The 24897-nt window shown below is 36.1% G+C and overlaps 2 protein-coding genes across 7 annotated transcripts; one reads left to right on the top strand and one right to left on the bottom strand.

Moving 5' to 3' along the window:
* Positions 1-2169: 2169 nt before the first annotated feature.
* LOC132912176 (centrosomal protein of 135 kDa-like) lies at positions 2170-24758 on the bottom strand. Of its 6 annotated transcripts, none has more exons than XM_060969379.1 (22): positions 24656-24758; positions 23669-24236; positions 23119-23419; positions 22731-22963; positions 22309-22501; positions 22069-22235; positions 21730-21925; positions 21440-21631; positions 21258-21355; positions 21074-21175; positions 20760-20996; positions 20501-20596; positions 19376-19605; positions 18833-19043; positions 18646-18761; positions 4926-5205; positions 4120-4317; positions 3816-3992; positions 3531-3733; positions 3168-3302; positions 3013-3108; positions 2219-2307 (listed from the first exon to the last, which is right to left on the bottom strand). In XM_060969379.1, exons 2-22 carry the CDS (start codon positions 23855-23857, stop codon positions 2253-2255), a joined length of 3705 nt encoding a protein of 1234 aa, XP_060825362.1. In that variant the 5' UTR covers positions 23858-24236; positions 24656-24758; the 3' UTR covers positions 2219-2252. The 6 variants fall into 6 exon arrangements, with proteins under 6 accessions (XP_060825396.1, XP_060825362.1, XP_060825375.1 ...); XM_060969392.1 differs by lacking the exon at positions 24656-24758 and adding an exon at positions 24478-24566; XM_060969372.1 differs by lacking the exon at positions 24656-24758 and adding an exon at positions 24461-24561.
* On the top strand, positions 10911-18648 carry LOC132912504 (uncharacterized). The gene is made up of 5 exons (XM_060969983.1): positions 10911-11407; positions 16388-16559; positions 16759-16952; positions 17043-17374; positions 17476-18648. The coding sequence occupies exons 1-5, from the start codon at positions 11394-11396 to the stop codon at positions 18177-18179; spliced, it is 1416 nt and encodes a 471-aa protein (XP_060825966.1). The 5' UTR covers positions 10911-11393; the 3' UTR covers positions 18180-18648.
* Positions 24759-24897: the final 139 nt, after the last annotated feature.

Here is a 24897-nt window from a genome sequence, read left to right as displayed (position 1 = left end):
ATTATAATTGCTTTTTCATCGCAACACGAGGATATTTCTTTATTTACATTTACCGAATTGATAGTCTTGTCTTCTGATCGTCGCACTTGTCCTACCGAATAATCCTTTAATTCGATCGATGTAGTTTTCTTGATTTGTTTTATTTGTAAACTTTCATCGGATATAGAAGTCGTTTGGGTACAAGTTGATACGTAACAAAGAGTTTCCTTGTTCTTTGGTGCATCGATTTTTCTAGGCGTGGACGTAGCAATTGGTGTAAAATTTGACGAATCAAAAATACGGAAGGACACAGATCTTGCACACTGAACATGGGCATTTTTTACATTTGTTGAATAATTATCGCCAGGATGTATCAACGATTTAACGTTATTTCTTTCATAACTGTTATCATTGCCATCGTGATCTTTCTTATAGGTGCCTTTTTTATGGATTCGTGAAAGAATCACATCTGGTCTTTTAACATGTTGCGAATTAACATTAGTTTCTAGTCTTAATAGTGGACTTTGAAAATACTTTATATCATCGCGCGAACATGATTCCTGTATATAAATATTTTTCTTTTCAGGATTCTGTGTAATCATATCACTGCGTTGCTTAACGTTAGATATTTCTGCGACTAATTTTTCGTTTCTCTTTTTCTTAGTTCTTATACTTTTGTTCACAATGGTTAATTCTTCCTCTAATGTATCGGCATGCTTTTTTATTTCCCGTAACATCTTCGTGCACTTTGGTCTCGTTATTTCTGCCGAATTAATTTTTGCTAAAAGAACCTTATTTCTTCCGTTCTTGTAGATGCAATCCATATTTTTACATTTTACTTCTTCGAACTGATAATTTTGATCGTTACATTTTTTCATATCTTTATTTCTGAATCTTTTAACGCTCTTCAGCATATTTTGCAGTATGTCTAAAGCATTGTCAATTGTACTAGTACATTTATCCTCGCATTGGTAATCATTTATATTTCTAATATTTGAAGATCTGTCTTCGTATTCGTCTCGTTTTGCATTCAACATGGAACAGTTAATTTCATTGCAGATATTTATACTTTCAGGGATTGACGATTTTGCAAATGTTTCATTTGTCAATGTACTTGTATCAAATTTATCTTTTTGACAATTTGCTTTTGGCTTGTGTTCTTCGCACTTGTCCTTGTATGTGCCGATCGTTTCATTAATGCAGATAGCGCTTTCAATCTCGTTTTTTTTCGTGAAATTTCTGGTAACGTCAGAAGCTGTAGGAGAACTCGCGTAAAAAAGTTCTGTGCACGGCCTATCGGTTATAGGTGTAACTAAACTTTCAAATTTCACAAATTCGGAATTAAGTAACATATTCGGAGATTTTGATCGTAAATTTGTAGAATTCTCCAAAGGTGATTTGAAATTCACAGGAAGACTTAAAAGCTCGATAGAGTTTTCTTTAACGTTAGAAATTTGTGCCGAATTTAATGATAAATCCGTTTTTATCGTTTTAGAAACTTCGTTGCTACCGTTTATTCGTTTCATGCTACTAGCCAAATTCGTTACCGGGAAGCTGTTGGTAGGCAATTTTTTAGAAAATTTCACGGGACGTTCAACGAGTTTGCTCGCGTTAAAATTCGCTTTAATATCATCTACACCTAAATTTCTCATTGTATCGTTGCTCAACGGTGTTATTTGTTTTGTTTCATTAATTTGAGAAAATAAATTTGTCTTAAGCGAATTCGATCGAAACGTGTTGTTATTCGATATTTCGTTCGATCGAACAGGATGACATAGAGATGGTGGATTATTATTGTATCTAAGTTGCGAGGTATCATTAAAGATTAAACCATCGTTATCTCGATCGTATTTTCTTTCATAGTGCATTCCTACTGACTGCGACATATCGAAGCAATTTTCTGTACAAAAGGCAGTGTGATTATATTTTTTGTTAAACGAATAGAATTGTAGCGTGTTCGATGATTCGATATTAGTTTTCATTGAATCTGCGTTAGGCTGAAATAGCGAGGTACTTTTCTTCTGTAGACGGTTATATCGATTCGAATGCATTTTGCAATCTGATCGTAAAATTATATTTATACAAGGAACATCGCATTGAGCATCTTTCACATGATTACTGCATTTGAGTTTGTTTTGCAGATTTAAGCATCTTGAGCGTGACACGGCGATAGGATTTATCGTTTTCGTTCCGTGTTTTTCAGTCTGACCATCGCATTCTCTGCTTGTTTCATTCTGTAAATATCTATATTGATTAGAGTAGGTTAAACGACTTTATACGACCACATTCGAATCTACGTTAAAACTGTCTGGCGTTGAATTAAAAGACCTGCAAATAAAAAAAACGAAAAAGATTTGAACGAGTGGAAAGCATTAAGAGATCTGTTTAGGCAATTTATCGTTGATTTCTGTCCTGCGAATAATATTCACAGGAATAAATTTAAAAGTTAAATTATTATACTCTTTAACGTAACGTTGAAATTTATTTATTATTTCTGAAATATGCAAAGAAATATCGTATTAAAATTACTAGTAGGACTACTACTACAGGACACATACAAAATAGTTTTTAGTACAATCACAAAGGCTTTGGACATTTGTTAAAATCGTTCTGTTTCGAGACGTCCGCTTCGTTAATACAAGGCGCAAACGGCGATTTGTTCGACGATGAATGGTGCGAGACATTTTTCGATGGCAAACACTTGCAATCCAAGGGAAAAGAATGTCTCTCGAATACCGATCGCGTGCCACTATGTGTACGGGGATATTTGGGGATCGCGGTGTAAGGTTTCTTCAGCCAGTCTACTTGCCTGGCAGTTTAAGTTTTCGCTTTTATCACTTGAACTTGAGAAAATAATGCAGAGGGGGAAAATAACTTGGTTGAAATTCAAATGTTGAGCTTTTTACAACGAAAGCGGAAAACGGAAAACCGTGTCTAGGAAAAATATCAATTTTATGACACACTGTATGGAAACAACGAGGAAATCCGCCTCTGCATCTAAAGTCGTTACTACTTGATCAAATATGTCTCTACCTGTGATTTGCATCGATCGTCTCATTAGGAATTTGATTATTAGTTTGACTGGGAAGCGGAGTTTGGACGAGCGGATCAGGGAGGCCTTCTGAGTATCTAAAAACGATATAACGAACGAAATATTCGTCTGTTCCGAGTTCCCGATATGTACGTACCTGCTACGATGTTCCTCTTCTTTCCTCGCACGATCGAATCTTTCATGCGTAACTTGTCTACGTAGTTCGCTGATTTGTTTACAATATTCCGCAGCTTGAGTTTGATATTGCCGAAGTTTCGTCGATTCCGAAGATCTGCGTCGTTTGCAAAAGATAAAGAAAAAAAAAATTACGTTGCGATTAGGATACGTTGACGTGTCGTTGATTAACAGGTTTCAATTAACGGATTAAAGTGCCAGAAACTTTTTCGTTAACAACGGTAAGCCTCGCTTTTCCGTGGGCATGAAACCTGTTAATTGCTTTAGTTGGTAAAGTAAATTATCCTAATACTTAACCATTCTAAATAATAGTTAAGCTTCTTACAATTTACTTTGAAGTTCAGACATTTTCTGTCGCAATCTGGACACCTCGTTTTGCAGTTCCTGATTATTAGCCTGCACAGTCATAGATTCCTGTCTTGCTTGATCTAATAGCATTTCGAGGCGCTCGACCGTCGCGCAGTCTTTACTCATTTGATCGTGAATTACGGCTTGCTCCGCTTTTAATTTAGTAATTTGCATATCATACTGAAGATGGAACGTAAATTTCAAATTACTTTTATTTATTTATCCTCGCTATATCGGAATACCTTCATCCATGAATATTTACCTGTGTTTTAAGCGCATCTTTATCGTCTAACTGCTGCATAAGTGCATCTTTCTGCTGATCCAATTTCATACATAAATCTCTAACAGCAGTTAAATCAGCTTCCGCTCTGTGCCTCTGTTCTCCTTGCTGACGCAATTGTGTTTCTATACTGGCCACACTTTGGGTCAATTCACTGATCTAAAAAATTTGAATCGGCGTATAACGTTGGCCCGACGGAGTTATCGAAATACAAGTTTCCTATCAAAACTTGTACGTTCGTCCGACATAGAATACAGAAAATGAAAATTATTAAAAAATGGCCAACCTGCGTTTCGTAGCCTCTTATTAAACCATCCTTGTCCGCCAATTGTCGTTCTAAATCCAACAGTCGATCCCTAGCCGATTGCAGTGCTCCTCTTGCTTCGGCCGCTTCAGACTCCAAACTATGATTATTGTTCTCTAAAACGGTTGCTTCCAAACTTAGACTTCTGAAGTGATTTAACATTTCTGTTCTTTCATTTTCCTGCAAAGTGGATGGATCTTGCAAGTATTGCTAGATAATAGTGTTTGACATTTATACATATTTGATAAGAAATGCATAGTCGGGTGAAAAAGACGGAAAGAAGCAAAGCAAAGTATTGTATTATCTTCTGAATGAAAGTAGGAAACGACGATATCTAGTTTTACCACTGTTTATATATGTCGCGATGACTTTAGTTCTTTTGTAAGCTAATGTATCGATAACCAGGAAATATATTTATTTTTCATCGTACTTTCGTAACGCCGACGATAGGACGAATACCATCTACGACAGATCTTATATGAAAAGATAATATTATTATAACATAAACGTAATATCATTTACAAAATCAAATCGGTAAAATCGACGAAAGAATAGAAATCTGTCAAATAAAAATATTTCACCAGCTACTTGTGGCTACTTGTGTACTTGGTTAATGAAAAACATATTCTTGCTAGTAGAGAAAATCGTTATAAGAAATGAAAAAATTAAAATAAATTTCGTAACGGCGCTACTACGAAAGTGTCGAGATACGACGGTTTAAATGAAAAAATGAGCGAGAGTTTACGCAAGAACGAACACAACGATTCGAAGGAATGAAATGAAATCACCTTTCTGTTAAGAAGTTCCTCGGCTCTACGGACCTCGCTAACGTACGTTTGAAGCTGTCTCTTCAGATCGTACGATTCGGCGCGAGACGCTTCTAAATCGCATTGCAGGTTTCTTACTTCGCAAGTAACCGCGGCTAAATCGTCCTGTATTCGTCGATTTTCCTGAATAGCATTCTCCTTGTCGTACGACGCCGTTTGCAATTGTCGTTGAAGATTTTCTACCTCCAGTTGCATCGATCTCAGTTGTCTGTCCTGATCCGCGCTTTGATCCACGCATATTCTGACATTGCGACAAAAGTAACAAGTAAATGAATTGCTCGTGGTCGAACCGTGTTATGAAAGATGTACGAAAGGAATTCTTAAGAAGATTTCGGCCAAGCGTTTCAAAACGTAAAAGAGAAGTAACGAAACCTGTATCAAATATAGATGAGTAAGTAGTAGGCATAGAGGTGGAATAGGAGTGGAGTGTTTTCGTCAAACCTGTCACACGGTGAACGAATACTGTGCGTCAAAGTTTCAATACCGAATCCGTGTCTATTCGGTTATGCGAATCGCACACGCTCATCCCTCGTGGCGCAAGCCACGTTCTTCGTTCTTCGGAAAGAGGACAAGGGCAGCATGAGCGTGTTGACGAATTAGGCGGCTATCGTGCCGAAGTTACGTAATCGATTCTCGAAGAAATATTTACGTGGCCAGTTTTCGTTTCGTTTGTGTATCACGTAGCGGCGAGAACGGCTTTATTAGGGAGAAAAAGCCGAATACGTAAGGAGGGAAGAAACTAGCGGTAGAAAGCCGATATCGAGTCACAACGTGCATCGCTGCGCCTCTCTTATTAAAACGTTCTAGCTATCGACGAATCGCGACTTTAACGCCTTTCAATTACACGCTACAGCGAATACGTGTCCTGATTTAAACGATATTTAACGTATATCCCGACACCTATTATCTCTACGATCTAATAAATTCGCCTGTCTGTTTTTTCAGTCTGTATAAAAATCGTACAAAACACCGTCAAAGCTACCGTGGAAACTGACCACAGACAGACGACAAACGGAATGCTGAAATTTACGAGAATTCAGTTTTAGCTGCGAAGAATAAAAATATATTAGTCGCTAACGAAATATATTAAAATGGCACTTTGTGATGATAATCGAGATAAACGATACAGGATCGGCGCTACGGCATAGCGTAATCGTCTATCGTGGATCATCCGTGCGTCGATTACGCGTCCGCGTGTTATGTAAGCGGCGATAAACCGTAGTATAGGGCGCATAGTTGGCAGGGATTGAAAAAGGAAAAAGTCCGAGAGAGGCCTGTTCACCGAACGGACGACTTTCTCTCATCTCGACATCCTTGCTGGATGCCGGGCCGGCGCGGCAGCTTCCTTCGATCATCCGTATCCGTATACTACGTTGCCTTTTCCTCTATACGATAAAAGTGAAAATAACCTCGAGACGTTTGCGGTGGTATTGCTCGATACGAAGCCGTTCACGCACGCACCCGATGCGCACAAATGTCTCGTAAGTGCGTTCGTTAAGGTTTTTCAAACGATCAAGCGTATGTTGGCATAAATGTGCTACAGAAAGTATGTTTCCATATTTTTATGGTATCATACGATACGTTGCTAGAATCTTAACGACGCGAATATGCCGATATTATTTTAGATAACAGGTATTTAGGAAAAATTGGATATAACGTAACGCGAAGACGCGGAGAACGTACGCGGCGCTTAAAATAAACGTAAAGTGGCACAATGGACGAAGGATCGATTACAATCGTACGATAAGAACAAGCGGAATCGTGTCACGGACCCGGCGAAGAAACGCGACGAGAAGAATACTAGTTTTCAATGCAATACAATGTGATAGGTAGATCGCGTAGCCCCTGAATTTTCATTAGCGGTAATATCGGCATCGGGAATATGTAATTCGAATAGCCGGCGAAGCGAAGTAAATGGGCGATAGGATGGTACGAGCAACGTTTGCGTCTTTAATTTACAATGTCTGGTCGTTTTTTCTTAAAAACTTTAACGTATGGAAGATGATTTGATTGGATCAACGCGAAGATGCAACGCGAAGATGCAACGTCAAGATATAACCGCGCGTACACCAGCTGTGAACATTAGACAGAAGAATTTCTCTATCTGTCTCGCTTTCTTTCACCAATTTCAGTTACATCGCGTCGGTCGCAGGAAAGCGAACTATTCTATATAAGAGAAATAGGAAGAGCAAGGTAGAAAGCAGCAGAGGCTCGTACTCGTCAGGGCGTACGTTCTCGTAATCCCCATCGTACGTTATAACCGCTCTATGCAACGTTTCACTCGAACGACGAAATAAGAATATTCAACGATTCAAAATATCTTACCGTTATCCCGAAAATACATCGATGTTGATATTGATTTCAGATATCGAGTTATATCTTATGCGAGTAATGCACGGATCGTGGGGAACCAGCATCCGCCGGATACAGGAAGAGATACACGCACGTACGAGACGTATAGAAAAGATTGATAAAAGAGAAAGGAAGAAAATGCAGCAATTTATGGTGTTGCTGTAAACGCAAGTTCTCGCATACGTCGTACGACCGACGAAACGATCGCGGAACTTCGCTGCTGTTCGTTTCCCCCTCGTTTAGTCGCGGTAAAAGTTTACTTATTTTCCAACAAGGTACTTTCATAATCGCGAATCAAACGTTGGAAACGTTCGATTTACGCAGTTACGTTTACCGCGCGTATAATACATCGCCGAAGAAGCAAAAAGAAATCACGACACAAGCGTATACCGGCACTCTCGATGAATCGGTATTACGATAATTTAATAAGCGTGGCAAGTAACTTGCGCTTTCTACGAAATAAGAAAGTTTCGCGCTTTTCCCTCGTCTCCTTTTTCTTCGTAGGCAGTACTTTGAAGAGAGAAGAACGAAACAGGCGACAAAGAAGAACTAAGAACGAGAAGAAATTCGAGGATTCGGCGCGATAACGAAGGTCATCTGCGTGCGTCTCGTCCCGCTAGACACCGTCATTCAGCGACACGTACTTTCATTCTCGTTGATCGTTCGTCCTGAAGAATGCCCCTGAAATCGAAGCCGCGACAAAGAGGCTCGTCTGGCTGCGATCGATCGTGTCGCCATCGTTTCATCGAATTTCTTTCGTGGGATTTCCGAGCTATCGCGATAGATCTGACCTCGGAATATGACGAAACGTGTAGCCACGTAAATGGATAGGTATCACGGTAAAGTTCGTTCTATCCTTTGAATTCGATCGTGACCCGGATACACCAAAATACGTCGTGTTAAGCAATGAAATTTCGTTATTTCGTGGAATAATTACGTATTCGCGTGCTTACTACTTGCTAGAGGAACGATGTAATTATAATTTGTTACGTCCAGACTATATAAAATCGATCAAACGTCTTTCCATCTGACTAAAGAAGCAAACTTGAAACGAAGGAACGAAGCTAGGCAGCACGTGGGAAAACACGGTGTTCGGAAGTTCACGAAATGGTTCACACGGCCGAGTGCATCGCCCTGTCCTAAACCCTTAACCAATGAGTCGGCATCTATGCCGATCGACCGGCCTGGCCACGATTCTCTATCTACCGCTGCTTAATGCCGGAAAGTCGGAACGAACGGCCCTTTTAAACATGCCATTCACCTTTACCATCGCAGGCAAAGGGCATTGCACGGTTTCTCGAAATGCAGGGAACGTAAGCACGTGAGAAGCACTCGTAACAGGATGCATACTACGCGAGGTTACTCCAACTTGTACCAACTGTACGTTGTAACGTGTTCGACTCGTTGTTGATCCTAGAGATTAGACGATTCTCTCTCGTCTAAGACAGTCTCTGCTCGTCGCCTCGTTTCGAATCTCTGTATAAAGGTCACATTCTCAAGATGTCTCTTGGTTCGCAAAAAATATTTATATTATACAATATAATATATATGAAATAAATACAAAAGGTATCTCCTTCTACGGAGTTAGTTTCTTTCTTCGTCCAAGCTGCTGGTTTTCTTCCGTTTTATTCGCGCAACCGCCACGAGTTCCGAAATTCTGACAATGAGTCAATTCGATCCTCGAGTTACGAAATGTACGTACGAGCCTTTAAGATTTTCTTCGAGCGTTAAAAGTCTTTTCGCTGCGAGACTCGGAAACGAGAGCGAGATCAAGACATAAAAATTGAAGAATCGCGCCAGACTTGAAACGCCGTTGCGCGTTTACACGAGGTATTTCTATATACATTTACATACATTACATTTATATACGTATGTAGGGCTTGTCCTATTCAGAACGGACGCGAGAGGGAATGCAGGTATTTGAATATTATTAGGCGATGAAACAACGTCAAGTTGAGTTCCAACGACTCAAGTTTCTGACGATGTCGTTGTCGAGCAAGTGTTGTTCCGAGCTGTATAATCGGCTAATCTGGACAAAGAAAGTTTAACGATGCTGCCGGATATCTTAAGATGGGTAAATAGATGAAAGTTACTAAAATTTTATCTAAACTTGAAAATACACTAGCATTTGTTCGTCCGTTATTGTAACAATACAATAATACGTGAACTGCTCCTTGTACGTTTCTCTTCCTATTGTTTGCTATATTTTGTATAAATTTTGTATTTTCCAATATCCCGTTAACCATCCCGTTAACGCCGTAGTAAGAATATAACATCGAGGATAATACGAGAAAGCAAGAAGAAGGAAATATCGCAAAGTACGAGCTAAGAGGTAAACTGTGTTTCAATGAAATATTTCCTCGACGTTCGTAGCTAATATCAATGTTCTAAGAACATGTGTTGGATCGTTTCCGTCAATGTGCATTGGTATAACTCTATAAGTTACCGAAAGGAAAGCAGTAGCGATAAAAACTACCTATATATAGGTTCTTAACGAGAGAAAGAAGACGAGAACGTATCGTCACGTAAGCGGAAGCGAGATCTTCGTAGAAATGAATTTTGAGATAAAGCGAATACAAATTATTTGTTTTCGTTCAACTTTTACCAGGCGTAACGAGTATAACGAGTTAAAAAAGTTTAACGTCGTTTAATCAAGCGATCGGTCATCGGCCATCCTGCGAATAGAGGAAGGACATCCATTTGGGACGAGCAACGTAAAAGACGTATCGCGACAAGGACGAATCTCGTTCCTCGAGTGTCAAGCTGTCAAAGTTACTAGAAAAGTGTACTGCAAACAACGAGACGATACGTCTGCTCCGTTTAACAGATTCAAAGCTCTCGAGAGATTGCTTCTGGGCACAAAGACGCCAGTTTACGGACATTCGTATACGAGGATCCGAGAGACCGCGAATAGGTTTATGGCGATTTCCGTCGGTCGATCCAGCCGGACTCCGACTGTCGTTCTTTCCGAATTATGCAACGCGCGACTCGGTCGACGAAAGCGCGTTCCTGCGGAGTTGGATGCCCGTAGCGACCTTCCGGAGGTCGTAAGACGACGAAAGTACCAAGTACCCGGTTCTTTCTTCGGATAAGAAAATTTCACGACTGGAGATACAAACTCGCTGGAGTTTGCTATATGGAGCATCGATTAGAGTCGATATCTATGTAAATGAGGAAAACCTACACTCGATCCTTTAATCTCGATATATCTCGCTGTCTTCGCTTTCTTCGTCACGCGATGCCACACGCATAATCCGATTCCTAGATCCGAGACACTTTCGATCGATAACAAAAACTCGCCTCTTCTATCTTTACGATTCCGCGAAAGTACAATTCATTTAGATTTATTTAGAATTATTTAGATATCGATGGGTAGAGAGGCGGTACATTCGCAGATCGATTTTACAGAGGATCAACGTGGTCATCCCGTGTCGCAATTCGATCGTAATAATTAAACGTAAAACGTAAATAGGAGATTATTAGGTACTGGTAGATTTCAAATGGATTGGAAAATATTCAAGCATGATTTCATTCCCATTGTGCGTCGATCGTTACGAAAACCCACGCACGAAACTTTATTACCCCCGTCGAACCGTCCAACTATCGTGTATCACGGATCCCTGTCCGATTCTCGCCCGTATCGAACCGGATACGCGACGGCGGATTTCTGCACCGAGGAACGTGACGTGCCGACCGTATGCAGTTGTGAAGCCGTTTACGATACGCAGAGCTGTGCTACGCGCGATCGAGAATTTTATTTACGCTGTTACCTCGACGTAATCGCAATCCATTCGCGGATAGAACGAACCTACGAAAAAAAGTGAGACGAGTGTCGGTCTAGGAGACTCGGTTCTTGTTTCTGGCAAGTTAGGTAACAGCGCGAAGTCGCGGAGCTGATTCCAAGTCGATGTTCAGTCTTGCCGCGGTGCTCCGACTAACACGATCGCCGCTCTTCGTTTCGTGCGCGCCTCGTGTCGATCGCAGCATGTCAAAGGGCCGCGATAAAACGACGCGATCAATTTTCGTGAATATCTGTCATGTGATTACTAAAAAGTTACATTCTTAATCGCCTTCACCATGAGAACCGCATTGTAAGTCGTCGTTTACAAATTTTCTTTATTTTCTACGAATCGAAATTTCAATATTTCATTTACGTTAGATCAGCGAATAATACGAAGAAAATACTTGTTTCTCTGTTATTCTTTCTCGCCTGGATACGTCATTTTAAATCATTTCTTTTCGACGTATATCCAACACATCGTTCTTACTTCTCTCACATAGATCGTCACATAATCGTCGAATTAAATACAAAAAATGTAATATACGTATGGAGGAAAAGCAAAAATTTACCCTTTTGTTAGTCCCGCTAAATCCGCGTAAAAAGACATCGACAAGATATTCACTCGACTCTGACAACAAGTTTTAACAGATTTTCATCTTTTATACGCAAAAAATTTACCCAGAGTGTGGACAATTTGTTGTTGTTGCAAGTTGTGAGTTGTGAGTTGTGACGATATAAAGTATATTTCATTTAGAACACATCAACGTCGAATATCCGATAACTCGCTTGTATCGCGAAGGCGATGTAACGATACAATTAAAAAGCGAACGTACTATAAAGAGATACCGTGTGGCTGGTAAGAAAAGAAAAAAGGTAAAAGAAAAGAAACGCAATTATTCCTTCCCACAACTTCATGAAAGGCAATGCTCGTTACTTTCTCGCAATAATAGATCGTCGAATTTCGATTTCGCAGAAATTCGTTAATATTTATACGAATACGTATTACCTAGTAGCTGTGAAAACATCGTTTTCCGTAACGATCTACCAAATATTTTTACCTTCTTGTATTTAATTAATTCTTATATTTCTTATAAAAATTCTTCTCTAACTTTTTAGAGGATTAAACGTTCTGTTGTGTGTGTTTACGGTGAAAGTTGCATAACGGCAATGACTAATCTTGAAACGATCGTTTCGTTTCTCTAACGTAAATGTCAAGACCTGATCTTTGCAAGAGATCCTTCAATTTCATTTAATTTCATGTTATTCGCCGATTACATCGATATTGTTACATAATCTTGCCACTAGAACGACTTAACTAGGACACAACGGGATACGATGAAAGAAGACAATGAAAGAGCCGAGTTACTCTAATAACGAAGGTTCGTTAGGTAGAATTTCAGATTAGTTCGACTCGTTAATTAATTTTATTTTATGTAGACTTTTATTTTAACGAAGGTAACAGTTACGAGAAGCTTTATGGAAAATTATTATAATTCGATTAATTGAATTTCAAATAACAACTGATTTGTTTTGCTAAAATTAAGAGAAAATTGAAACATTAAGAAATTGCAAATTTTGTTGTGAAAGTATACAAGGAGATTGTTGATCGAAGTTAACGTACGTAGCAAAATAGCAAATCGTTACAGGTTAAATTCTCTAAATAATTCCTTTCTCACATACTATTTATACCGATGTTAATATCGATATGAAAATATCATTATTATTCTGTTTAATGGTTTATGGACATGATATTAGAGAATAGTTCGGCAATGGAGATATCTTGTTTCTAAGATTTAAATTAATCGTTTAAACGTGTAAATAGTTAAATACGAAAGAAATGTCACGTAGGTATTTAAAACAGCGAGCCAGACAGTTTGTTGAAATAGTAGTAGCGATCGTCGAATGAAATTAGACGAAATGAACAAAGTTGATAGTATGCTAAGTATACGCTTCGTTAAGAATGAGAAGAAGCGAAAAAATATTGAAACAAAAGGAAAGAGAAACAAAGCGAGAAAATCCTAACATTAGTTTCAAATAGCTGATACATTTGCAACAACAGCGTCAAACTTGACAAATTTCATCTGTCTAACTGAACCAACGACAGCTAATCGTTACATTTTAACCGCGTGAATAAGGAGAAAGTTGGTTGGCAATGAAAGTCCCAAGTTAAACAATTATGTTGATGCTTTTCGAAGATACACAAGTACGTATGCAGTAGGTGCAAAGAGTATCCTAGAATCTAATTTAGTCGAACTACCCGCCAACGAACGGCTAGATTGTAAAAGCGTTCTGTTGTAAAAAAAATGCGTCCGGCTACTGGCATAACGCTTCCGATTTTTATCAGATCTACGCGCGCGATCTACTATTATGTAACGAGTATAAAAACTGAAAGGTAGGCTGAGACGCGAAAGAGGTACGAAACACATCGAAGAGTGGACCAACGAGAAATGGGACGAGTTATGTCACAACAGACGACAAATAATAGGTGTCCGATATGAAATAACAACAATATGAAATACCCATAGGGTATAAATATATATGTATAAATATGTATGTATACATGTATGTATGTATATATTATGAAAAGATCTGCAAACGAAACCCATTTATTTGGACGAAATTAACTGCACGAATAGTTGAACTTCAAAGTTGAAGTAAACGAAATAGACTCGAAGGTACTACTACGGTGTTAGTAAAAAATCGTTTTTGAGTAGTTAAAAAAAAGAAAAAAAATGAAAAAAGTGAAAAATGAAAAAGGAAGGAGGCAAATAAATCCTCTTTCTTCGAAGGGGGGAAATCTGTTATAGATTCAATAATAGTAGTCCACATAATACGCATATAGCGATACAATCGGAAAACAAATGATGGAAGAATCATACCTATATCGTCCGTCGTCGTTACGATTCAGACAATTATAACCTTTCGAGAAACTCATGATCGTTGTTTCTTCTCGTAATAAATATCATCGCCGGTATTTATCCTCGTACATTCCTCGCTACTCCCGAATAATATTAAAGTAAGTAGAATGCAAGAGACGAACCAAACACCCACACTAATAATTTTGTACGGAACACTGCCGTCATTATTGCAAACTGTGTCACTATAGTTACACTTTTTTCGATATTCGATTGTTAATTAGGAAATATTTGAAAATTCTAGTAACTTCGACCCCTTCCTAGTCTTCGTTTTGAAAAGATCTCCTGAATTCGTTAAATTCAATGATATTCGCGCACCAAAGAGTTACGAAAGCAATTTTACGAGTAATTTAAGAATACAAATTCAAAATATCTGCATTTACGTAATCCCGTTCAAATTCTCTCGGTTAATCGGCTAAATGAACATAGTAATTTAATTTATCTTGATACGTTTACGTGTTAAAATGCAGTAAACGTGAAAGTTTTGACGCAATACTCCCCCGTTTCTCGGCAACTAATTGCTTTTCACTTATGAGATTATTCATTGATATTGAACTATTGAACGTTTGTACTATAAAAATGATAAAATCTTCGAATCATGCCCCTCTTTATCCCGGTAATTAATCGACGCAGATATTAACCCTCAGCTATAAATATAATCTACAATGATGGATACTATTTCTCTTTCTTTTTCTATGAAAACTTTTATTTCTCTCTAGAACTTTTAACGCAGACTTTAGAGATTTCGAGTCTGATTCTGTTTGCTTCTAAGAACCTGGATAAACAGAACTGAAATACTTGAACAGAACTGACATAATTTTTTGATAATTCAACAAATCCAAGTGAAGCGTAGAATGTGCGACTCGTTCTACTTGGTTCTAAATTTAGTTCTAAATTAACGGAAATTCTACATCTAAATTCCGAAGCTAGTCAAATAATTAACCAAATTAATAATTAATAATTAATAATATAGCGTTGTACGTGTAATATACGTATATTATTTTTATTTGTGTGGCTACGAACAGAACACGTGTACGAAGAGAATGCGTAACCGAGATTGCCTTACCGAATAAATCTCTAGTACTCTCACTTTTTATTTGCGCCAAGTGGTCACACCAGTTTGACAATGAAGATTAATAATTATACAGGAAGAAGAGGAAGCTCGACATTCCGCGATAGTTCTCCGGTGGCCGTGCGACTTTCCTACAAACCGCAACCACGTGAAATAATCCCATTTTCTTTACCGTAAAATTTAGACGATTTGAAAATATACTCCTCAGAAACACTAACACTTTCATCGATATTTACATGATATTGTCCATGAATACGAATAAATACGAATAAATACGAATAAATACGATCGTTAGAATACACATATACGAAATTTAAGTAATTTACGTAATTTGCATAATTCTATAATTCTAATAATACTATTTACGCTGTCAAATAACGAATCAAACGTTTTCTCCAAACGATCCTATTCGAAACACCAGTCTATAAACAGAGCGCGATAAATTAAGAAACGCAATTAATAAAACACTAGTGAACAATCGGCAAAACTCGTTCCGTTATTGCAATGGAAAGTCATTGAAGAAAGCTTGTCTAGCGACTATCAGGATCTAAGTGGCAAGCTTTCTTGTATCCTGTAATCGTTTCCTTGATTTTGGGTGGAAGAGCGCGTGTAATCGCGCGGATCAAACGCAGCATGATTTTCAATGGTTCGTAATCGATGCGATAGAACGTTCGTTGCCTATATTACGTTTCTATTTTTAGAAAAACTTCCAACTTCTACCAACTAATTTTAATACGTTCAAGCTTAATTTTACTAGATTACCGATTCCAATCTAATTCAAGAATGTCGTTCAAAGTTATTTGCTCCGTCTACAAATGGTTAAAGTCAAAAGAGAAAAAAGAGGAAAGTGTTTTTGCTTTCAGTTTGCAACAGTTATACGGCACATATATAGAGAATGGTATTCTTATTCTACATGCATGTCGTCATCTCGAGCCCTGCCACCAGGGACAATGCCATTGCCATAGTGAAACAGTGAAAGTATGGTCATTTTATTTCTGTCGTGCTTTTGCTCTGTTCTACCACTACCCTCGATTTTGACATACGTAGACACGAATACGCGATAACGTTTCCTATCGCAATCGGTGTTTCCCGGTTTCAAGTGCTCGACTGAGATGAAATCCGAAACCTCATTTTCCTAAAATATCATTTTATATAATTCCTTACAAATTCTAATTTAAATTCTAAAAACGTGTAGCAAACCTGTTCTATGTACGTTATTCCTAAACACTTCAGAATGCCATTTTTATATCTTATACGTCGATTTCAATTTCAACTAAACATGAATTCTTTAAATACGTTTCAGCGCTTTACGAGACGTATTGGTAATTATCTGGCTCGCGTTAGTTGTTCGCGTTAAGTCAGCGATAATGCCTCCACCATGGGCAGATCCGTCAAGCAATCCCTGCGCCGCTCAACCACGTGGCTGGCAATTGTTATTTTGGCCGCCGGATGGAAAGTGTTACAAAATATTCCAGGCAGGTGCTGCATTTCTCTTTACGGAGTCATTCGAGTTCTCTTAATAGAATGTACATTAGAGAAGCAGCTTCTCGTGTTTCTTTTCTTTTTTCACTTGATCGACCGACATTGAGTTTACTCGATCGAGAAATTTAAATTATAATTATAGATTATTTATTATAACTATAGACTGTTATAACTATAGATTTTGTTCGACAGATTGGAGCTCCATGCCCGGAGACGATGGAACTAGGTCCAGCTGCGGGTAGAGGTGGAACTGTAGCTGAATGTAGATGTCCTCCAGGAACCGTGCAATCTCCTAGAGATGCTCTTTGTCATAAGATATATACGAGAGCATCCTGCTCGAAAGGACAATATTTTGCACCCGTTCCAAAGACTTCTGGCAAGTCTAGGTATTACGATATAACGAATCTAACGGGTCTCCATACAGTGTAACTAACATAAAAAGTTTCCCTCTAAATTTACTTTATCTTTGAACAAAGGTGGGGTGTCTGCCATGATCCAGAGCCATGTACAGGGAAAGGAGAAGTCTATTGGCCTAGGGATGGCAAATGTTATCCCAAATTTAGCAAAGGGCCATGCCCAAAAGGTGAACTCCTTGCTGTAGATGAAGACGGATTAACGGTATGTTCCTGCTCTAGAAATGGAGAACTTGGACGATATCACTGGGCGGGTAGTGTGGGTGGTTGCCACGAACATTACACTAAAGGCCCATGTACGGAACCTGGAGAATTATTTTTACCAGGTGGCGTATGTGGCTGTCACTCTAAATTACCTCATTACCATGAACCAACTGCGATGTGTTATCAATTAGGTAAGACAATTCAAAATACGCATGACGCCATAAGCTTCCTCGAATTTTCTACTATTTATCGTTACTTTACGTTATTATATTGTACTCGTTTATTAACACAGGCGGTATCGGTCCGTGTCCGCAAGGGCATCACTTTATCGTAACAAACACGATAACCAACGAAGAAATAGTTCAAGCTAAGTGTGTATGCAAGCCAGGTCATGTTCTCTATGAAAATGGATTTTGCTACAGACTTTACACAAAAGGACCTTGTGAAAACGGCTACATGCTAATAAATTCGACGACTTGTATTCCTGTGCCTTGTAAACGGGGTCGACTATATTTTTCACAAGAAAAGACCTGTTACAAAATAGGAACCAGAGGACCATGTCCGAACGGACAAGTTGTTTTATATGATTATAATATACGACCATCTGTTGATGGAATCAGTTACAATGGAGTATGTGGATGTATAAATATACTGACCGATTCGAAAAAATGTTCCGAAGAAATTAATGATAGCTGCGAATCTACACCCGGAATGGTGGAAATAAATAAAACCTGTTACAAATTATATACACAAGGTCCGTGTACTGCAGGAGAATGGTTGGTTGCACGAAGAATGCCAAAACAGAGCTTATGGAAGAACGAAGAATCAGAGCCAAGGGCGAGATGCGAATGCAGACCCGGATACAAAAGGATCACGGACAGTCCACAAATTTCTGAGTTAGAAAGTAATAATCTCTTCTCCCTGGGTAGTTGTCAGCCACCCACAGTAAGTTTAGCAAAGTTTCTCAATGGAAGAGTAAAGTCAATAAACTTTTAAGTAAAGAGGTGTCAGACTGTGTATAATAGCATATGGTGATGATAAAATCAATTATTCGATATGCATTTTTTTTAGATATTATGTGTAAATAACGTTGTATAAAGAATGCGTGTAAAATGTTCTCAACAATCTCGTGTGAATTCCTCGAATTTCTATTTATTTAATATCCTAGTGTTATGATATTTTTCGTTTAATTCCATAGTTTAAGTCTATCCCATTTTATAATTTGTTATGCAGATATACTCGTATTCATATAATTCTAGTACTTATTTTTAGTATTACTCTGTTATAAATGTATGCGAAAAGATTTTTGTCAAATCTAATAATTAAATATCATCTTTACTGCCAATGTTTTGTAAATATATACAATTTATGGTGTCTCTTTTAGAATATAGTAATTAGATTTCTGAAAGCTGATAAGATTTTCTAGAATGTGACAAGTTTTATAAATACACACGATACTCACTGATTTTTGTGTTGCAAATCGTGAATCTGTTGCTCGCTTCCTATTAGTTGTTCTTCTTTCATCAGAATTTCTTTCTCTAGAGTAGCTATCCTTTCTGTCTTCTCGTCCAATACCATCTAACAAAATTCGCTTATTCATTACATCATACGTAAGTGTCGTTGGATACTTTGCAATATCTATTACTCACTAGCAATTGATCTTTTTCGTGATCCAAATGTGTCATATTTGCTTTAAGATTGTTAATTTCTTGTTGTAATCCTTCCACTTGATTTTCTAACTCCAACTGCTGCCGTTCCATCGTTCTATTACGGTCCAACGTCTTATTCAGTTCGGACTCCGACTGTGTCAACTGATTCTGAGCATCTCCCAAAGCCTGATCCGTTTGATCTTGTAGAGCTCTATCATATTTATTAATTATGTACATGTATCTACTGAATACTAAAGAAAATCATAAGGAAATATTTTTGTGTTACATTCTCTACAAAGTTTTTCTTTTATGAAAAATATTAGGTAGTCCGAAAAGTATCTTTCGTTTTATAAGGAAATAATGGATGCACAACATTTTCCGTTTTATATTATTTTATTGAATTACGTATGATCCATATTGTTCTACCAAAATAAAGATCACACCGTCCGACGGATTAAGTTTCATATTTGTATAAAGATGCATCGTTGTAGAAGACGTGTTTGTGAAAGAAAGACACTTTTCGGACAACCTAATAAGTAATACCGAAGTTGAAAATATTGTGTTCTTTGAGTTCCTAATTCTTGCTTAGTCCGTTTTAATTCTTCTCGCAAATCTTGTAATTGATCCTCTAGTCCATTGATAGTTGCTCTTCGTGCTCCTTGCGTAAGTAAAAGCTCTTGTCGTTCCTTTTCTATCTGTTTCAATCGAGTTTCAACGTCGGTCAAGTTTTCTTTTAGACGACGTTGTTCAGACGTATGTGCTTCCGCAGCCATCTAATTTACAAATTTCTATAATGAATTTGCCATATATGAAATTGTTGTCGTTTACCGACAAGTCCGAAGGGATCCAGCCACTGCAGTACGAGAACTAAATTAATTCGCATTTTTTAAAACTGGTCTCTCCAAATACGAATTCTGTCAGGTGTCTTATCGTATCTCGATTACTCTCCTTGTCCCTTATTCTTATATACAACGTATTCACAGAAGAACGATCCGAAATCAAATAATAGAATTTTCATTTGTAGAATGTGATTATAAATAAATTTTCAAGTACGACGTAGAAGAAAATGTTTAATATGTTAAAAGCGAAAATTACCGGACGAAATAAAAAAAAGAAGCCTCGATGTTTATAAGAATGTGAACAATTCTATTGTAATCCGCTAATAACTTTGGCAGTTAAATGCAATTTTAAATAAAAAAAAAAAATTACATCGTAATTACATTTCGGATAAGCACAATGCAAAATATTAAAGATATTGTTATTAAAGAAAAAAAATTTAGCTACATGTGAAAACAGAACCGGGTGTGCTTGCTTGTTTTGAAGCTTCGGGAGCGCGTAAGGACATGAAAAATTTCAAAAACATGTTGAAAACGCGGGATTCGCTTTCTCGACGATTGTTTTCTCCTTGTCGTGACATCAAATTTAAAGTGCTTCGGCGACAGTCAAACTGCTCTGTATTCTCGCCTAATTATATTTCTAACAATAACTCGTAGATGACAAGCGACATTTGATTGTAGTAGTAAGCGTACATGTTACACTATTGCCATTCTCATATATTATCGCGAGCGCGGGTGCCGAGTTAAGTGGATAACACGTTCTCATACGATAAAGAGCATTTATAATAATAAATTTACCTATATTCACCAATAAATAAACTTTACGAATTACCTTTAATCTTTCACGTAATGCATCGCGTTCTTCGATTAAACGATCCACATCGGCCCGTGCAATGTCCCGTTCATGTTCCAGACGTTCGATAATGTTCTAAAAAATGTTACTTTTATAAATTTAATTAGAAATTCTTAAAAACATTGTATTCATTTAACATTTCAAATAAAGCTATAAGGATTTTCTCTAATTATAAAGTGATTTCAATAACAATTTTCCGAATTGCAATTTTTGCAATAAAATTATTTATACCCTTTACCTTTGTCTTGCCAACATCTCTCATTACCGGAGGAGAACAATTACAGCCAACACCACGTTTGCATACATTGCAAGGACGATAAGGTGCTTTATGTTCAGTTTTGTAAGTTTGTAAACGTGTTTCTAAATTTGTTTTTTCACGATACAGGTCTTTCTTTTCTCGCTGTAATTCATCTAATGCATTTTCCTTTTCGTTTAACTCACATTTTAATTCTCGTATTCGCGACCATAGGTCAACCTATTTTTAAAAATAAAGATAAAATATTACATATGCATTAAAAAAAACTGTGCGAAAAGAAACGAGTAACACTTTACATGGTCTTTTTCGATCGTTTTATTATAGTTATCCTTGATATTCTTGTATTCATTTTTATAAAAATCTCGTTCTCTTCTTAGTTGCTCCACAGCTTGTTGTAACTGATAAAATAAATACTAGTTAATATATTTATATAATTACCAAACTATCGTGCACGAAAGAAATATTTCTCATGAAACATACATCATTTATTTCAATTTCTTTTTCATATCCAGCATCGTTTATGCCTTGAAGAACATCTCTTCTTTTATATGCTTCTTGAAATTCTGTTCTACTTTGTCCTGATAATTTTTAATAGATTGATAAATCTTTGCATATAGAATTACTCTGTTTTTCTTATTATATTCTATATTTTATAATTTTACCTCTATCGTAGTCATTCTTTCGTCCCTTTTCTTTAGCATCCTTTAAATTTGTCCCGACATCATCTAATAATATTTCCCTTCTATTTATTTGTTCCTTTAATAATTTATTACCATATTGTAATTGAATAATATCTTGTCTTTGTTTTTCATTTTCCTTAATCAATCTTTCGATTTCATCATTTAAGTTTTTCTCTATAATATTATTGAAAATGAAAAATGCAATACTGATTAACTATGAAACCATTTAATTATATTTATAATCGTCATATGAAAATAAAAGTTCCGTTTACCAATCACTGTTAACTCATTAATCCTGTCAGTGATCTGTTTCTTCTCATCTAATGTAGATTCCAAAGTGCGTTCAATATTACATTTCTCCAGCTTACAAGCTTCTAGATCTGCTCTCAATTCTTGTACTTCTCTACGCTCAACAGTTAATTCAGCTTCTAATGCGTGTACTCGTGCCATTACATTCTCCAATTTTTCCTGCAGGAATATAAATTCCATAACAATAGTTATAATGCAATAAATTGTAACTATTAATTACGATATTATATAATAATAATAATAGTAATTATTATTGTAAATATTAGGGTGTAGTCTTTAAAAATGTTATAAAAATGTATTACCTGCAATTTAGAAACTCTCCTATTGTTTTCTTTAACTGCAGAATTACAATCAGCTTCTACAGCTAATGCTATGTGATCTATATCTCTTAATTCCTTTTCTAATTCCTCATTTCGATCAGCAAGTTTAAGTGCTTGAGACATAGCATCATGTTGTTTATTTAAAGCTTCTGTATAGAATATAATAATGTACATAAGGAATTTTCTTGATTTTACATTAAACAGACAACATAGTTTGATTACCTTTTAATTGCTGTTCTAATTCCAACTTTTCTTGTTGAAGAACTTTTAATTCATTACCATCTACGTTATAATTGGACATTGCAAAACTGCTCTCTGCTTTTTTACAAGCACAATCTTTAGAAACAGCCAGATATGGTCTACCTCCTTCTAACATCTTCTTCAGTCGCAAAATTTCTTTTTCCTTCATAGTTAGCTATAAACATATTTCTATAGTATACTTGTATCCATTCCTTTTACCGATATTATTCAATTTTTACAAATTTAAATAAACATGCATATATTTAGTGCCCATACATCCTGCCCATAAATATACCGTTAGTTCTAATTAACAGTAATTAAAATATTCAATATGTTATATACATTTTCTTACATGCAAACAGGAGCAATTTAAACTCATGCAGATGTAATTGACAGTAATATACCTGACTTTTTAATGTTTGTACATTGTCGATTTGTAAAGAGAGATCTCCCTTCAATTTTGTTACCTCATGACTCAAACAATTCATCTTATGATCTGCCATGCTTAATAAATCAACAATTTTTGGTTCTGCTACACTTAAGGTTGGTAACGGAGTAACTTTAACTCCCGTTTTTGGTAACGGTTCACTTTCTATAACTGGTCTTCGCAGTGGGAAAACAGGACGTTTCTTAGAAACTGTAATGGTAAAAAATAACAATTTGACAATATTTAAAAGAATTTAATTTTACATATTCATATTCTAAAGTCATATTCTAAAGTCATATTCTAAAATCACAAACATCTTGTAAAAGAACAATCTCAAACATATCAAAAAATGAATAGTAATTTACCTAGGCCAACATTGCTGACGGATGGTTTTAAACATTTTCCTTGAAGTTCCAAAATTCTTTTTGATTTCTTAGCAGATACAGCTTCCAGCTCTTTAATCCTATGCAAATTCCTAGAAGATGCCAGTTGAAGATCATTACATTCACGTTCTAATTTATATATTTCCTTCTTCAGATCCTTAATCTGCTTTTGATGACATTCTTTTTCTTTTATCAAATCTAAGTGAAGCTGGTTACATTCTTGCACTAGCCTTACATTATCACATTTATAAGGATCAATTGTTGATTGTAACTGAGTGTAAGCCTATTTATATGATACAAATATTAAATTATACAAATATAATAACAAAATCTAATAATATAATTTGCTCTTTATTATCTTTCGATCGAAAGATATTAAAATATCTTTCATATTTCCTTAGTTGATTATTGTATAAATGGTATATTCATTGTTTCATACAAAGGGTGTTTTAGAAATACATATTTAATGGGATTACATACATATTTATATTAAAATTAAAAGTAAAAGATTTTAAATTACAAAGATACAGACCTCGATATTTTCTTGAGCAATGCTTTTAAAATGCTTTAAGCTTTCTGTTGTTTGTATCAAATCAGCCAATAACTTTTCTATCAAAGGAAGTGAATCTAATGTAAGTGCTTGTTTGTATCCTAAACTGTCTAAATGCTTGCGGACAGTTCGATATCTTGCAGCTACGTTACATTCATCTTCCATACTCATTTTTGTAAATTTTATAAAATATCTATTTTATTCTATTTCATAAATGTACGCTAAATAACACTTTTAGATTATTTTATCTTACAACTTATGTTCCAAAAATAATTGCAGCTACTTTTTTTTGGAACTTAATTACACTTATATGAAATTTATTATAAAATCATTTTTTAACATATAATTAGTAATTGGTATAATTAATAATTCTCAAATAACTGATTGTAATATAACCAAGATATTACAACGGCATTTCATCATGCTTCATTAAATCAGCAACTCCATTACAAAATGTTCCATTTTTAAAACAGCCATGATTTTTTTTATTAAACACTTGCACCATTCTCTATCAATTACGTGAACAACTTTGTACATTATTATATTTTTTCTGGAACAAAAGACGTATCATGTTAAGCATAAATATTATTCAAAAGTGTTACCAACATTATAGAATGCAAATATTGTTTACGAATGTTGTACATATTACAATTTATGCATTCAAAAAAATTATAGTAGTTTGCATAATTAACGATTTAACAATTAACGATTAAGCAATCAAGTAGCACTTATAACATATTTTAAAACAGATATTCAAGCTACATACATATGTACAGTATGATTTTATTTACTTTTGAATATTTTATGAAGTGTGACATAGTTTAAACACAACTGAAATATTTTGAAAGGAACCGTATAACAATTATGTTATGTCACGTATATTGTAAACATTAAATTCCTATATGAGAAAAATGTATTTTAAACAGAAAGAAAAGAAAATAAATTTTAAATGTGGTATAAGATGTAAACCTGAGTTGCGCGTGTCACTTGTTTATTCATGATTGAAGAATTGTACTACAGAATGCAAAGCTCTGCAGAGGTTTGCAGCAACTCTACGCAGTATGTAATTGTCCCGTGTCTTGATAGTCTATTTAAATTTAAAAAATGACCAAGACAGATATCTTTTATAATCATTAAAATTATTGCAGAGCTTTCTCGAAAACGATTATTATGTTGTATCGCGAAACATGAAATTTGAAGAAAACACGACT

Source organism: Bombus pascuorum, chromosome 1 (assembly GCF_905332965.1).
Source record: "Bombus pascuorum chromosome 1, iyBomPasc1.1, whole genome shotgun sequence".
Lineage (NCBI taxonomy): Eukaryota > Metazoa > Arthropoda > Insecta > Hymenoptera > Apidae > Bombus > Bombus pascuorum.
Note: the sequence above shows the minus strand (reverse complement) of the source record. Positions and strands in the feature narration are given on the sequence as shown.